The 14,884-nt window shown below is 35.0% G+C and overlaps 1 protein-coding gene across 13 annotated transcripts in view; it reads right to left on the bottom strand.

The window, feature by feature from the left end:
* Positions 1-292: 292 nt before the first annotated feature.
* The window catches only part of IRAG1 (inositol 1,4,5-triphosphate receptor associated 1), a 67,690-nt gene continuing 53,098 nt past the window's right edge, over positions 293-14,884 (bottom strand). For 12 of the 13 annotated variants that reach the window (XM_061999813.1, XM_061999810.1, XM_061999811.1 and 9 more), the window contains 8 exons: positions 13,321-13,452; positions 12,494-12,635; positions 11,806-11,855; positions 10,074-10,181; positions 8,826-8,893; positions 5,958-6,077; positions 4,964-5,095; positions 293-3,692 (listed from right to left, as the gene is read on the bottom strand). In XM_061999813.1, coding sequence (XP_061855797.1) covers positions 3,452-3,692; positions 4,964-5,095; positions 5,958-6,077; positions 8,826-8,893; positions 10,074-10,181; positions 11,806-11,855; positions 12,494-12,635; positions 13,321-13,452 — 993 coding nt within the window. In that variant the 3' untranslated portion in view covers positions 293-3,451. The remainder of the gene's footprint in view (positions 3,693-4,963; positions 5,096-5,957; positions 6,078-8,825; positions 8,894-10,073; positions 10,182-11,805; positions 11,856-12,493; positions 12,636-13,320; positions 13,453-14,884) is intronic. The other variant, XM_061999807.1, reaches the window with a different exon arrangement.

The following is a 14,884-nucleotide window of genomic DNA, read 5'->3' as shown; positions in this document are numbered from 1 at the left end:
GAGTTAAAGTCTCTCCAGGATATTTCAGTTTCCTCTTTCATCTTGTTTCTAGGGTATGACAGACATGACACTGTTTACAAACACTTTCTCTATTGAGTTCACCTGCTTCTTCCACATAATTTTCCTGAAGAACTGAAAGAACAAGATCTTTGGTGTGTGTAACATGGCACTACATTATGCAGTATGGACAAGGCAGTATGTATTTTATCAGAAAGAACATAGCCATGAATATGCAGACAGAGCACACGTAAAAAACAAACCTTTAAGGCAGAAACACTAAGGGCTTTGAAAGCATACTTTTATTTCACAACTCAAGTATATGATACTATACAGTACAATACCAGCACACTTGTGCAAAATCTTACAATATTACAAATTTAAATATGATACACAAAAATAGTGCCCTTTTTAAAATTCCTTTTACTAGAAACATCTGTGCTGTGCAGGAAAAACAATAACTGTGTCTTGTTAAAGCAGAAAAAGAAATATTGCACCTCAAGAAAACTATTTCAGTGTTAATAGCATAAATAATAGATCTCTTTCTTGTTATCTGATGTAATCTTCAAACACAGAAAAGTTTAGAGGGGTTTTTTTTCCAGATAAAGTAAACTAATATCCAATGATAGCATTACATTTAGAACAGTTTTTGACCTCAGTCTATTTTCTTGTTAAAAAAGATGTCTTCATTAACTAACTGAAAAAATAAGCAAAAATATTTAGTGTGCTGTTAGTCACTGTGGTTCATTATTTTTAGTGGACAGTTTGCTCAAAGTAGTTATAAAAAGGACAACACTTTTGTTTGAAAATAAACTTTACCTTCATCTTTTCATCCCCTTTAAAATCTTTCATCTCTTTCAATCTGTTCCCCAGTAAAATTAATAATTTTGTGTCTGAATTATATTGGCATTAGACATGCAAGCAGTTCAGTCCAAATCAGTACAGCTGCTTACTGAAATTCACCCTTGTGCACTAAATCCACTAGAAGCCAGTGTGCTGAATTTCAAGAGAGGATGGAGACATCATTCATTCACTGGTCAAAAAACACTTAGCACATGATTAATATTGATCAGTTCAAGAATTCTATTGATATCAATACATTTCTACACGTACTTAAAAGAAGGTGTTAAGTCCACATCAGTGCAGGTATAAATATGAGCAAATTCATTCCATTATGGGCACTGTTAATTATTTTTCCTCAGTGCAGCCCAATACTTCCACAATCACATAATCAAATATGTGCTATATATTTTTGGCACAGAGGATTCTGAACCTTCAGATCTCTTTACCTTCAATTTTTATTGCCTTATTAAGTTATCAATGCTATTTGTAAGGAATATTAAGTTAAAAATATTGACTTGAATAAAGAAGTATTCAAAGAGCAACCAACGAGTTTCTTCAAATACTAAAAGTACATGAAATGTCACAGTAGTTCTTCATAGTCAGATATTCTAACTGAAGCAAACAGATACCAAGTAATCTGCAAGAAACCTTCTTCTGCCTTATTCTTTTACCAATTACAATTTTAGACCAAATGACACTTTCCCATTATCCTTTTTGAACTTCCTTAAGCACACTAGTCTTCAACAATATATATTTTAAAATAAAAACCAAACCTCCCAACTGCTTTTACGTTTCCTTCCCCTCCGAAAAAAAAAGTGATAGTGCTCTGTTGGGACTTTTTTTCTTTTTTTTTTTTTCTTCCTTTCTTTCTCCATATAACTATCTCTTAAGAAACGTGTGGCTAAAGATGTAACAAACAGTTGTTCACCAGCAGGATATTTGTTACTAGTGCCAGATACGTGATTTAAATTGCTGACTGAGTTAGAAACATGTTTTCTTTGACAGCTTGAGGTTCAGTGTTTATACCAAAAGAAAACAAGACAATACTAACTGCATCTGAACTGAAATTACAGTACTTCATAACATACTTTTCCTTTAGTTGGTAAACAGACCTGTTAGTCAGTCAGAAAATGCCAGAAGAGTGCAAGACATGGGTGCAATCAAGTGTAACACTAATTTTGATGTTGCAGTTAGATTCAAGCATATAGCCCATCTTCAATCAGAAGTGATGTTCAGCAGGTACTCGTGGTATACTTTCAGTGATGTGCATTTTGGTCTCAGCCCCAGGTGATGTGATTTTTACAGATAATGGCTTCACAACTTTGAAATTCCTTGTCTAAAAATTTCAGACTTTCACATTCTCCTGTAAGAACTCACAACTCCCAAATAGGCAGAACTGTTGAACAGTCTGGACAAAAGATTAATCTATCACAACCTGATATCTTAGTTTTGAAAGCATTTCAGAAAAGTTATATACTTGGCATCAGATTCTGAAAATGAACTACTAAAAACATGCAGTATACTTCTTTCAAGTCTTCTCTGCTTTCATGTTCTGATTCATCTAGTCACTGGTAGGGTTTTGGCTGTACGCAGAACTCTGTCCCAAGAGCAGATCCCAAAGGATATCTATTTCCACTAGTATCAGCAGGGCAGAGTCCCTTTAGTGTGATCACCTGTATACAGAGGTTTGAAGACTGTTTTTTTTATATAGATAAATAAACAATCGAATGATTCCTTCCCACGTCCAAGACTGCTGTATTTTGAGCTTGGGCAACAAACCTAATCATCCAAACAGCAACTACTTTTTGCTATAATCAGTATTGACTCTGAGCAGCAGACACAAACTTGTTGCAAAGCATGTTCCTTTGATGTATCAGAAGTCCCCAGATGTATTTGGTGATATCAAGTGTGCCACTTTGACCCCATTTTAGGTTTTGTTGTATACTCCATTTATAAAAAGAAGTGGTGGTTCCATTCCTGAAGTATATCATAAAAACATTTATGCATGTACTTACTATTCCATTTAAATAATCATACAGATAATTTCTCTTATAAGATTACTTTATCAGCAAGGCATTTGGTCTGATAATACAATTCTAACCTTCCACGGAAGATCTTCTATTTCTACCCAATAATCATGAATAAGGAAAAAAGCCTAAAGGACTTAAGTCCTAAAGTCCTAAAAGCCAAAGGACTTAAAAGCCATTAGTACTTCAACAATCACCAATAAACTCAGGAAATGCTAAGTAAAACTCTAACTGCAAATGCAGGTTTTACAGTTTTCTTCAAAATCATAGCAGAAATGTCAATGTCCTGTGCAAACAATTCTTTTAAATGTCTCACTGGTTGCTGATTACTTCCACATCTTAATCACGATTCAATATTATTTCATTTCTATCATTCATTCCCAATAAGAGTACAGAGGATTATTTATCAGATTGTCATTTCAGCAAGGCATGTTCACAATGCATCCCCAAACCTGACGGTGTGGAGTAACTCACTTGTCCAACAGATCACATTTAACAGCCATAAGGAAGACAAAGCTCTACCTTTAACAGTGGTCTAATATGCATACTTGCTCAGGTACCACAACTACATGGTTGATCCTTTATTATTCAGTGGGTTGCTCATGTCGAAATCCTGAGTTCCACCAGGAATATTGACGGGCAGCAGAACAGCTGGCCTTCCCTTCAGGTCCTTCTGATTTTTCATCACAGGAGTTGTACGAATGGTAGATTCCCCACACCACAGCAAAAATGATTATTGCAGCCACTACAAGTAGTATCACATTCCAGTGTTTACACAGTTTGGGGTAGAGTATATGCAAATAATTAATGATGACTTCAAGTCTGCTGTAAAATCAAAAGAAAATTGTTATATATTAATCATATGAAAATGTATTACACTAAGCTCTTCCATTTGAGAAATTTCATAGTGTATGGTGCATGATCTTTCCTCCAAAGACAAATACTTTGTCAAAGAAAAATCAGTCTGCTAATTTCTTTCAAGAAGAGCTGTCCATTCAGATAAGAGTGGTAATTGCAAGTCAGCTGAAGATCGTAAACTTGACTTCTATTTCTCCCACCTGTCAACTAATAAATCTCAGAGCTTGATATGATGTAGAACTCTGCTCTGTTCATACCTTGCTCAGCTAATTAAACATTAGAACATATTGTAAATATTTCTTCCTAAAAGTTTCACGACTAGGGAGATACTTGCCCTGCTGAACATGACTGAAATCAAATTAACAAACGTTTATAACCATAATGGTTATAGAACAGAAGTGAATTCTGGATCAGGTGAGAATCCCTACCTTAGCTTGGAACTGGATGCATTACTTGCTTTGGCCAGGATTCAGTTCCTTTCTAATGCAAAAGTCTCTTTTAAAAAAAAAAAATGCAGAAAATTGCAGGTATATTGAATTGGGTGGTAGAAACACTGAGGAGACTCAATAATTAACTCTAAAAAAAGTTGAAAATTTCTGAAAGTTTTCCAGTTAGGCATCAAATCTCCAGTGTAGACAAAGAGCATTGGGTTCAGATGAATGCAATAAACACATCACACTGGTAGAAGGCAAGAAATCCAGCATAGTGCTGTTCTGCTGCATCTAAATGGCTTCCAGACAGAGCAGGCACCTGCCTCTCCTGGGCAGAGCAAGTCCAACTTAGCCGAGAAGCTTGTCTTAACCGGCATTCACCTTGTAGATGTACTGAAAGTTTCACCTGTGAAGACCCTTCAGGAATGGCATATGGCACAAATATGGGCATCAGATTTCTGAACTCCAACTTTTATCAGACAATGCATGACTACTGAAAAATACATTCTAGCATCTAAAGAACTTTTGTGGAATATTTTTTACCTCTAATCAAAACCAAAACCCCATCAAGATGAAGCACCTTGATGTCAACACACAGTTTTAGTTGAAACATCAAAATAAAAAGTTTTGCATTTTGCAACTATGTTCTCTTGGAACATGCCTTTCTGTGAAAATACTGTTCTTTCAAATATACTTTCCTAGATTGCAAAATAATATGTCAAGATAATAATATAAAGCAGTTAGTTGGGTACCACAAATAGCAAAAAGAGGCTCCGCTTATACGGACATATTACACCATTGTCTCACCTGTTTTTTAGGTCTTTTATCTCATGTTCATTTTCACTTTCTTCATGTTCATCATGACTTTCTTTTGGTGTCTCTTCATCTTCTTCCTTTAGTTCCTGGAGTTCTTTGGTTTTCTTCAAGCCTTCTTGATAACTGTAATATACAAAACATTTTACTTAGTTTAACACACTTAGTATAAGCTTATTCTTATTCATTGTTACATGCAACAAAACACAAGTGGCAGTGTTGCAGCACTCAGACAAGAGTAAAAATTAGCTCAAGAGCATGAGTATGGCACACAGACAACCATTCCTTAACAGAGAATTATATTAGATCTGTTACCAAACTTACCTTGAAAAAGACATTATAGTCCTTACCAGAGCACAACTTTTATCTATTGTAAAGGAGTTGATAAGTATTTCTATTTTATTTTTCCATCATTTTGAACATACTCTAAGTATTTTTTTCCAAAAAAAATCTATTATAAAGATAGAAGGCTTCTTGCATTTTGCAGCAGAGGATCAAAACTTTTGCCTCTTTACATAATGCAAACTTCATTGCTTGACATTTAGAAACAGATCCAAAAGCTAATTGCCACAAAATGTGCTGTGTGAAGCACTTTATGATGCAGACAATATGAGTTTACTGCAAGAGTTCATACTTACACTTGACTCATTTCCAGATACACTTTCCAGAAGAAACATTTTAGAAAGTTTTCTACTATCCTATCATGAAGCTGAACACTATTGACATAAATATACCCACTCAAGTCAGAATCACCAATGTAACAACTCTCCCACAGGTTGGTTAACATTAATAAAGGATGAAAGTGAACAGCTATGATGTGGATATGAGTGAAACTCACTTGCATTGTTTCCACATTGCTTCAATTATGAGCATCTTCTAGGAGCTCATACAGATGTCACTCATTTTGCATTTAAAATGACATTATAAAACATATGTCCTCATCTAGTAGCACATATTTACAGATTTATTTCAGATAAAATATTTTCACCCTTTGTTATATGCTTCCTCTTCTATCTTGGCTTTAGTTTCAGGACTGATCTCTTCCAACCCACTCTGTGTCAGCACAGAAGTGGAGGCTTCACAGTCAGGCTCTCCATTACTCTTTCCACTGCCAAGACAAAAGAAACAGACAGATACAAAGTAACACCACTGAAGTGTATTCTATTGGGAGTATGTTACTGGACAAGAACAAACATGTGCAATTTTGTGACTCCTGATTTTTCTTTCACATACATCAGAGAAATGAAATATCTTTCAAAAAAAACCAAACCCCAAACACTAAGCAAAATGAAACTTTAAAAATGTTGCAATTTAAGAACAGTAGTTAATATGTTTTAAGGTATTAAAACTTGTATTTTGTTTCTTCTTTTAAAAAGAAAATAGCATTTGTTTCCTGATTTATCCATGGAATTTATTTGCTATTCTTGAAAACATTTTCCTCAATTTTAAAAAAATCATCTTTTAGCCTACAATACTTTAACAGAACATTTTTCTTGTTTGCCTTTTGCTGCTCTGCTGGTTTTATACACTGAATTGATGCACAGGTTAAAAAACTATAAACACTTACATAGCTGTCATTACTAAAACTCTTCTTAAGTAAAAGCTTTGATCTAGTAGGCTAAAGAGAATCTATTATATATTGCTCTCTTTTTGCAGTGCTCACCTGTCCTTACTAATGTCTGGGACAAAGAGTTTAAGTGATTCAGAGACAGCTTAGTAAATCTATCAAAATCAAGATTTAATAAGATCAACAGTTATTGAAAATGTAATGTTCCAACTTCTAGAATGTAATTCCTTTCGTAGGCCTTATTTTGTCACTATTCAATGGCAGAGTAACTCATCCAGCTTGAAACCATCTGTGGGCAATGGATGTTCTCTGAAGAAATCATATTAACAGTGGGTATTATCTTTACTTGGACTTCAAACAAGTCCTGAGTGTAAGCTTGAAATATACATTAAAAAAAGTATAAATGCACAACACTAAACTATGTGCATTTACACTACTATAGCAGTACACGACTATGCATACATACTTATGCTCAAAATCAAATTTCCAATTCTACTTCTGTTAGGTGGTCGCATGATTTGTTTTCTTAAGATTCAGTAAGAAATATTAACAAGTTTTTGTTTTTTCAGAATTTCTGTACAGCTTTAAAAGATGGTCTCAATCTTGCAGAGCTCTGTTGAACTGTAACAACTAATTCACCATTTCTGTTTTCTCAATCATTGCTTATTTTCTTTCTTAGTAAAACACAGAGATAAAACAGATATAAGATAAATTCTGTCCTGCCTCAGTATTAATCTGTGTGAAATTAAATATTCTGTACTGATGTGAGTTCTACATATTTTAAAGCTTTTAACTTGCATGTTTAAAACCTCCTAACAAACACCACTTTAAATTAGTACTGTGGAAATATTTTATTTTGATGTTGTAAATAGTCTAAATGACCAAAGTAGTAGTAGTATTAGTATTATTAACAACAACAGCAAAAAATCAATGATGTTTTAGTAAGTTTTGCTTCTGAAACATGAGCAAGCAACTTCCTTAGAGTCTGAAAGACTTCCAGAAAGAGAAGCATTAGGAAAAGTGCCTGCCAATTTTTTGGTTTCGCTTCCTAGGCTGATGGCTTACACAAATAAAGCACCTGCACCCATGGCTTTGTAAATGCAACAGTACCTGTATAGAGAATGGTAACTGTTTACAAAAACTGTTTACAAAGTATTCCTTCTGCTCTCAACCCAGTCTTGCATGTTTTCATATTTTCCACCTTTGGTTTTGATTTACATTTTCAATAACTTACATAAAATTAAATTGCATGTCATCGTGAATTTCAACTGAAAGAACTTAGAAATTCTTTCCAGACAGGTGTAGATTGACTGCTTTCCAGCATAGCAATTCTTCACTTTCCTTGTTCATATAACAAATGTTCATATTTCCTTGTTCCTTTGATCCAAAAGTAGGAATATTGAAATTCATGGAACTATTACAGATAATCGATAACAAGAACACACCTTAATCTATCCTGGATAACAATGCTAACAGTTTGAAATAAATGCTTGTTACCAGCACAAAGAAACCCAACGGTCTCCTCTTTTTAATCTCTATTTTTTTTTCAGTTTAAATTATAAACTTCTCTGAGTGCTATAACTAAAGTATCAGGTTGTTAAAACTAAAATCTCAATCCTAATGCTTTGGTTTAGTTGAATATGCAATTTACTTTATTATTGCCCAATTTAATTGAATATTTGTCTTTTGCAAAATACTCATGATCTAACATGATAAATTATACTTTCGAATCTCATATACTTCTTTTTATTCATTTAAATTTAAAAACCTACATGACATCGGATATTACAGCATTTCAAAACATGATTCTTACTAGCTGGCCGCATGTCAAAAACACAAAGGCAGAACACAAACTTCTCATACTAGCATAGTCAGGATAAGGAGTATTCATACCGTGGTCACTCATGATCAATTTTGGATAAAGCATTAATTTTTTCCAGGTAATATATATTTAAAAAATACCCACATGCACTGTATGTAGTAACCTTAGTTTTGTGAAGTTCTGAAGGCAAGCCTACAGAACTTATATGTGTAAACATATAATCTCCTGCTGCATTTTTCTGCTCTTCACTTTTGATGAGTTCTAAAGATCGTAGCAGGCTTGATTTAGTTATGAGACAATAAGTAAAATGGAGTTACCAGATCATGAATCAATCTAAGACAATACTGTGTTACCGATTTCAATACCCTATACCTTGGTATAACTTCTGTTAAGAAAGACCGCAGTGATACCCATTACATTCTAGTATGAAATGAAAATAGTAATGAGATGACCTAGAGAAAACTCACTTTTCTAAAAGTGCCGGCAGAACAGGAGTAGACGTTAGATTGCTCCTTCCGTTACTTGGCGATTCAGACTAGAGGTGAAAAACAGCAATAAAAGTTACATCCATTAATTAATTAAAAATGAGTCTTCAGTAAAATGACAAAGTCAATGCGCTGCTTTGTTTTTCTTCCCACATCCATAAGCAAGTATCTTTCAGATAGATCTTCCAAGTTACTCCCATTAACCACAGTACACAATGGACTTGCACACTAAGAATTTTCTGTGACATTCCTTTCTACCCTGCTTATTTTTTTCAAGGAAAGTCTTTCTCCCTCATATATGGATCACTGAACAGTAAAATTACTGCATTACTTCTCTCTATATTATCCCAGGAACATTAATTTGTTAGCTGAGTTTTCAGTGGAAACCTGAAGAAAAATATATCATATCATGGTAAATAAGCACATTTGGTTCCTGAAACAATTGACTCTGTGCTTAACAACATAACTGCACAAAAAAATTGTTTTAAAAATCTAAAATGAATTTAGCTTCTCAGCAATCCCCCTCGTTTCTCTAAAGGTCCCTTCCAATCCCTACCATTCTATGATTCTATGATAATTTTCAGGTTATGTGCCATCATAGGTCATCTCTGAACAGCTGGTTTACCTTGCAGTTTTCCTCCCAAGCATTTCTGTAGATTTATTAAGTTCAGACTACATTCACATTCCATTTACTAACATTTTCTAAACAAGAAGTCAAGGCAGAGGCTGATAGCTCCACTAATCCCTGACCAGCACAGAACTTTTAAGTATGTACCACATACATTTCTGTACTTTAATTGCAAGTTTTTCTGTTTAGTGGACTTTTTGGCAATGAAGAGAAATAGACCAATCACCTTCCGTGCTTTCTAGTTAGAATTGCTCTTCTACAGTGGAAAACTATATTTACTACTTCTCTCCAGTATGTTACTACCTTTACAGCAATTACATCAACTAATATAAAATGCTTCCGAACCATCAGTTACTCTAATTCAGCTCTGTGATCAAGGTCATTGCTTATGGAGATAGACTCTGAAGGCATACGTCTCTTACACAACAGGAATCTGGTTTTGTGTGATTCTGTGAATTACCCTTGTCCATCCTCTTCACTAAGATGGAGTCAAAACAAGGTAAGCCAACAAAAGGGCTTATGTTTTTAGTAACTATGGCTTGGCCCTATGTAAAAATGGTTTAGACAAAAAGTAGTATCTTTAAAATGTGGGATTTACTTACCAGGGATGGCATTGAAGGTATGGGTGAAGCTGTCGGTGACTGACCAGGAATGTTTAAGGAGTTAAATTTAGGAACAACAGCAACACTGACTCTCCTCCGAGGCATATTCTGTGAGAAGCAACATTTTTTTTCTATTATACAAGATAAATTGAAGAACAATCCTACAAGCTAATAGGTGTGGCGAAGATACACATTCATGTCCCTTGGGGGAAAGGAGAGTTGGGATTAAAATGAAGACAAATAGCTCTTAGGGCTGTGGTTTTCCCTTAAACTTCCTCTAGCACTGTCTGGTATGGCAAGTGCTTAGCATGAAAGGAAGTGTTTTACAGTAGTGCTACCCTTCTCCCTCCACACTGAAAACCCACAACTTAGTCTAAGTCCCACAACAGATTATGTTCTGAGTTGATATTGTCAGTGCTCATTAGAGGCTATTCTCTTTGGTTAAACCAGATGTATAATGATACTGGGAAAAGTGCCAGTCTTACAATGACTGGAAAATAATGAAGTTACACATGAAACTCCTCTCTTGCCACGTACCCATTATGATATACTATACTCACTACAATATATTAATTATTTCTATACCTAAAAACTGTAACTTAATAAACAATAACATCCGTTCCCTCTGCAAAAGGACAGAGCCTTCTTCCCCATCCTGGAATGGTTGCACACTTATCTAGCCTCATGCAACGTTGCTTACATTTCCCAAAGACTATGGAAATTCTTTATATAATGAACACATGCTAGGTGTATACAATACACTGTAGCTCAAGTACAGAGCATGTAAGTGTTTGCTGTCATTAGGTAAGTAGCCAAATGCTTCATCCTATGATATCCACTTAGTAAAATCTACGCTTCCAAGTAAAACTTCCAAGCATTTACAGCACCTAACAGCTTCACATTCATGCACATCCAAACACTTCTAAGATTCTGCTCTAGATAACTTCATAGGTAAGGAGTTAAGCACAGATTTAGTAAATGTATAGGAGGAGTCACCTACACCATGATTCTGGGTCTAGAGAAAACCAACTATATTTATTCATTAATGACAGAGATTTATCTAATAATAATAATAATCTAATAATTTCATGATGACCGCAATGGGATTCAGCTTTCTCAAATCACTGGTTCTTTAAGGAAGTTTTGTAATAAAGTTAATCATCAACACCTGAAAGTTTTGCAAAAGTGGAACACTGGCTATGTTAAAGTTGTTAATTGGTTAAGCCAAAACAATCTGAGATAATCTCACTCTGAATAGTTTGTGAAACCAAACAAGACACTTTGATGCTAATTGAAAAATGAGCCCCACTTAAAAACAACTGTTTGCATCCACAGTACTTCAAATGTAATCTAATTCTTATGATAATGAAGATTGTACTATCACAGAATCACAAATCATATAGTCAGTTTTGATTCAGTGTTCAGCTTCCTCACTGAGGAACTAGAACAAGGCACAGGAGCTATGCCATTCTCTGGAGCACAGGCATGTGGCCTGCAATAACATTTTTCTTAAATAAATAGGCCCCTTTATTATTTATAGCTTCACAGAAAAATTATTGCACAAAACCATCCAATCGTGTATCCAGAATTTGAAAGTACTTGCACTAAATGGCATTATCAATATTGGGAATTTAACAATGCTGTTTTGAACACAGCTTATAAGAGTATATGGAAACAAAGACATTTCACTACATAAAATGTTAAGTTATTTTTCTTTATATTGTAGAAATACCTTTCCAACAGTGAGAGACATGGATCTAGACGAACGAGGTACTCCATCTTCTGCATAAAAACAGTGGATAAAGAGCAGTCTTAGACTATATGAGTATCTATAAGCCATATTAATAGAGCCAAACTCAGATATAGAATATTTATACAAGGTCTGTAGAGACCACACATTTATCTGTTATATAGTTCTGGTTTCAACTACACCTGCAGAAGAAATCTGAAATAATTGCAAAAAATAGAAACATTACTATCTACTGAGATCTGGTAATAGCCCACTAGTTGCTTCCATATATGTTTTTGCAAAAGAAAACACTCAGATTTGAGTTTCCAGCAAATTGGGAAATAAAAGGCTGCAAAAACAATAAAATCTTTATAATAATGAAATTTTGTCACCTGTCATCTAAGAGGTAGTTGTGTTAAAAGTGTGCAAGCTACACATATGTGCAAGAGGCCAATAAAAATGTCATTGGATCTCATCAGTGTTTGGTGATAGCAATTTAAAATTACTGTACTATAGCATTAAGTATGGCTTAGATGAAATATTTAACTGTTATGTCTATAAATTTTTGAAATCTACTCCTGTAGATCAGAACTTCATGAAGAGGTTTCATGATCCTTCGCTTTTCATCATGATTTATCATCAACACTTCTTTGTATAGAGGCAACACTTAAATTTAGATTTTTTTTTTTACCAGATGCACCGTAGCTTCTGCTAGAATTCTGATTGGCAAGTTTCTTGAACTCCATTAGCTCAGCATGGTCCTTTTCATATGTTCTTTTTAGATTTTCAACATACTGCATCATTACTTCTGTTGCCTTTGACATACGCTTCTCCTACGGAAGAAAAGAGGGGAATACTCAGGTAACTTCTACACTTCTCAAACAAATCTGAAACAGTTGTTCTTAAAAGAACGTTGATACCTTCGTGATCACAAATTCCTAAGCTAATTAGAACACAAAGGCACGTGCATTCATATATCGCCACAGAATAATAAATCATTTACTCTGTCATATATACATATATGTACATTTGTTTTCAAACCCTCAAAGATCTCAGTCATTAGCATAAGCCCAGTTACTTTAGTGGGCAGAGGCAACAGTCTTGAATCTGGGAGGATATTGCTATGTTCTCATTTATGTTTGCTCTGACCTTATACTCTTCATAGTTTTCTGACTAAGCTACTGCCAAAGGCAGATGACTGAACTAGATGAGCTTTTTGACCCTGAAATTTTTCTTATTCATGTTCCACTGATTTTAAATAAGTTTCTTGGGATGCAGATATGGTTTGGAATAACACACATGTTCCTATTGTGTCAATGTTGAGTAGTTTCATGGGTAATCTTCTGGTTTAAATTCTATTTCCAGACTGGTGTCTTATCTGACTACAATAAATGTCTTTCATCTGCCAAAAAGGAAAATAAAATTCAAAAGGCTAATATAACCACTAGCTATGGATGACAAAAAGAAAGAGTGAACATGTGCAGTCAGAATACATGGTAAACACCAGGATGTTCTTACCTGGCGAACAGCTCCAACCATCTCAGCACGACTAGACAGCCTAGCAGCTAAACGCCGCAGAACAGCAATATCCTCCAGTAGCTTCTGGTAAGCTTCTCTGTGTTCATAGTGATGCCATAAATGAGCTGAAGACTGAAGTGGAAATATATAAGCTTTCTTGTCATGTCTTCCCACTTTTGGTTCAGATTCAATAGTCTGATCCACAAAAGTGGGGTAGAGATATGTAGGCAGAGATACACATGGACAAATTAGCCCCAAAGGAGTGCCATCACTACTACCATAGATAACTTAGTGCTGTGCTCTGTTTCAAAACAGTGCTTCACTGCATACTGCAGGAACACCTTGCAAGGAGTTACAAATGGCTAAGCCCATTTGCAATTATTTTCTTGTTAAAATGAATGATGATTCTTGCCTTTACAAATGCCAGGTTTATTTGAATTAGTACTTACAAATGATTGCCAAACCACAAGGAACATTTTAATTCACTGGGCACAAGGTGTTAAGAAGGCCACTTACGTTCTTTCAGATCCACGATACTTCACTTATTTAAAAAATAAGACATTATGGTCTCAAGAATTCCAAATGTAAAAGAGTAATAAAAACCACTATGGCCTGTAAATCAAATGGCAATTTCTTAACCATTTTCTGTCAATCAATACACACATTCATGCACTAGATTAATAATATCAGTTTGATAGCTGAGATTAAAACTGAAAAACACCAAAGCATACAACTTCCTTAGTTACCAAAACCAAGAATGAATTTAGATGTTTTCTTAGCCAAAGCCTTAGCGAACACTTCTTCACTGAATTAAGTTTTATGTGTACAGCAAAGTTTGATATTAGAACACCTGATACAATTTAGTTCAGACTTACAGGCAGACTTTGTGATGCTGGATGATTCCTATATTCTTAAAGTGCATTTTCAGGATGCACCAGTTTTGACATTGAGGTTCTACGATTACTTATCATAGAATCATTTTGGCTGGAAGAGACCTGTAAGATCATCAAGTCCAGCCTTTGTCCCAGTCCTATCAACCACTAGACCATTTTTCTTGAGTACAACATCCACCCATTTCTTAAACACTTCCAGGGACAGCGACTCCACTACCTCCTTGGCAGGCCATTCCAATGCCTGACAACCCTTCCAGTAAAGAAATTCCTCCTAATATCCATCCTGAACTTCCCTGGTGCAACTTGAGGCTGTTTCCTCTTGTTCTATTGCTTGTTACTAGGGACCAGCCCCCTCCTAATAAATCACTGTGTTGCTGTTCACACAATTCTCCCTCTGATCAGCTGCATTGTGTCCTAGTTCTCTGCAGCACCTCATTTGTATTACCACAAGAGTAAGTCAATGCGTTAAAATGATGTGTGAAAGAATAACCTTGATGTGCAGTAACTTTTTGAGTAGAGTCATTTGAGAAATTGCATTTGTAGTGCAAGCTTTTGGTGTAGAGACAGCCAAGAGACTGATGACAACAATTGCAATGACAAAAAAAATCCTTAAACATGGTTATAACTGAAGCTAGTGTGACAATAAATTGCAGCTGAAACTTGACTGCAAG

Source organism: Colius striatus, chromosome 7, assembly GCF_028858725.1.
Source record: "Colius striatus isolate bColStr4 chromosome 7, bColStr4.1.hap1, whole genome shotgun sequence".
NCBI lineage: Eukaryota > Metazoa > Chordata > Aves > Coliiformes > Coliidae > Colius > Colius striatus.
Note: the sequence above shows the minus strand (reverse complement) of the source record. Positions and strands in the feature narration are given on the sequence as shown.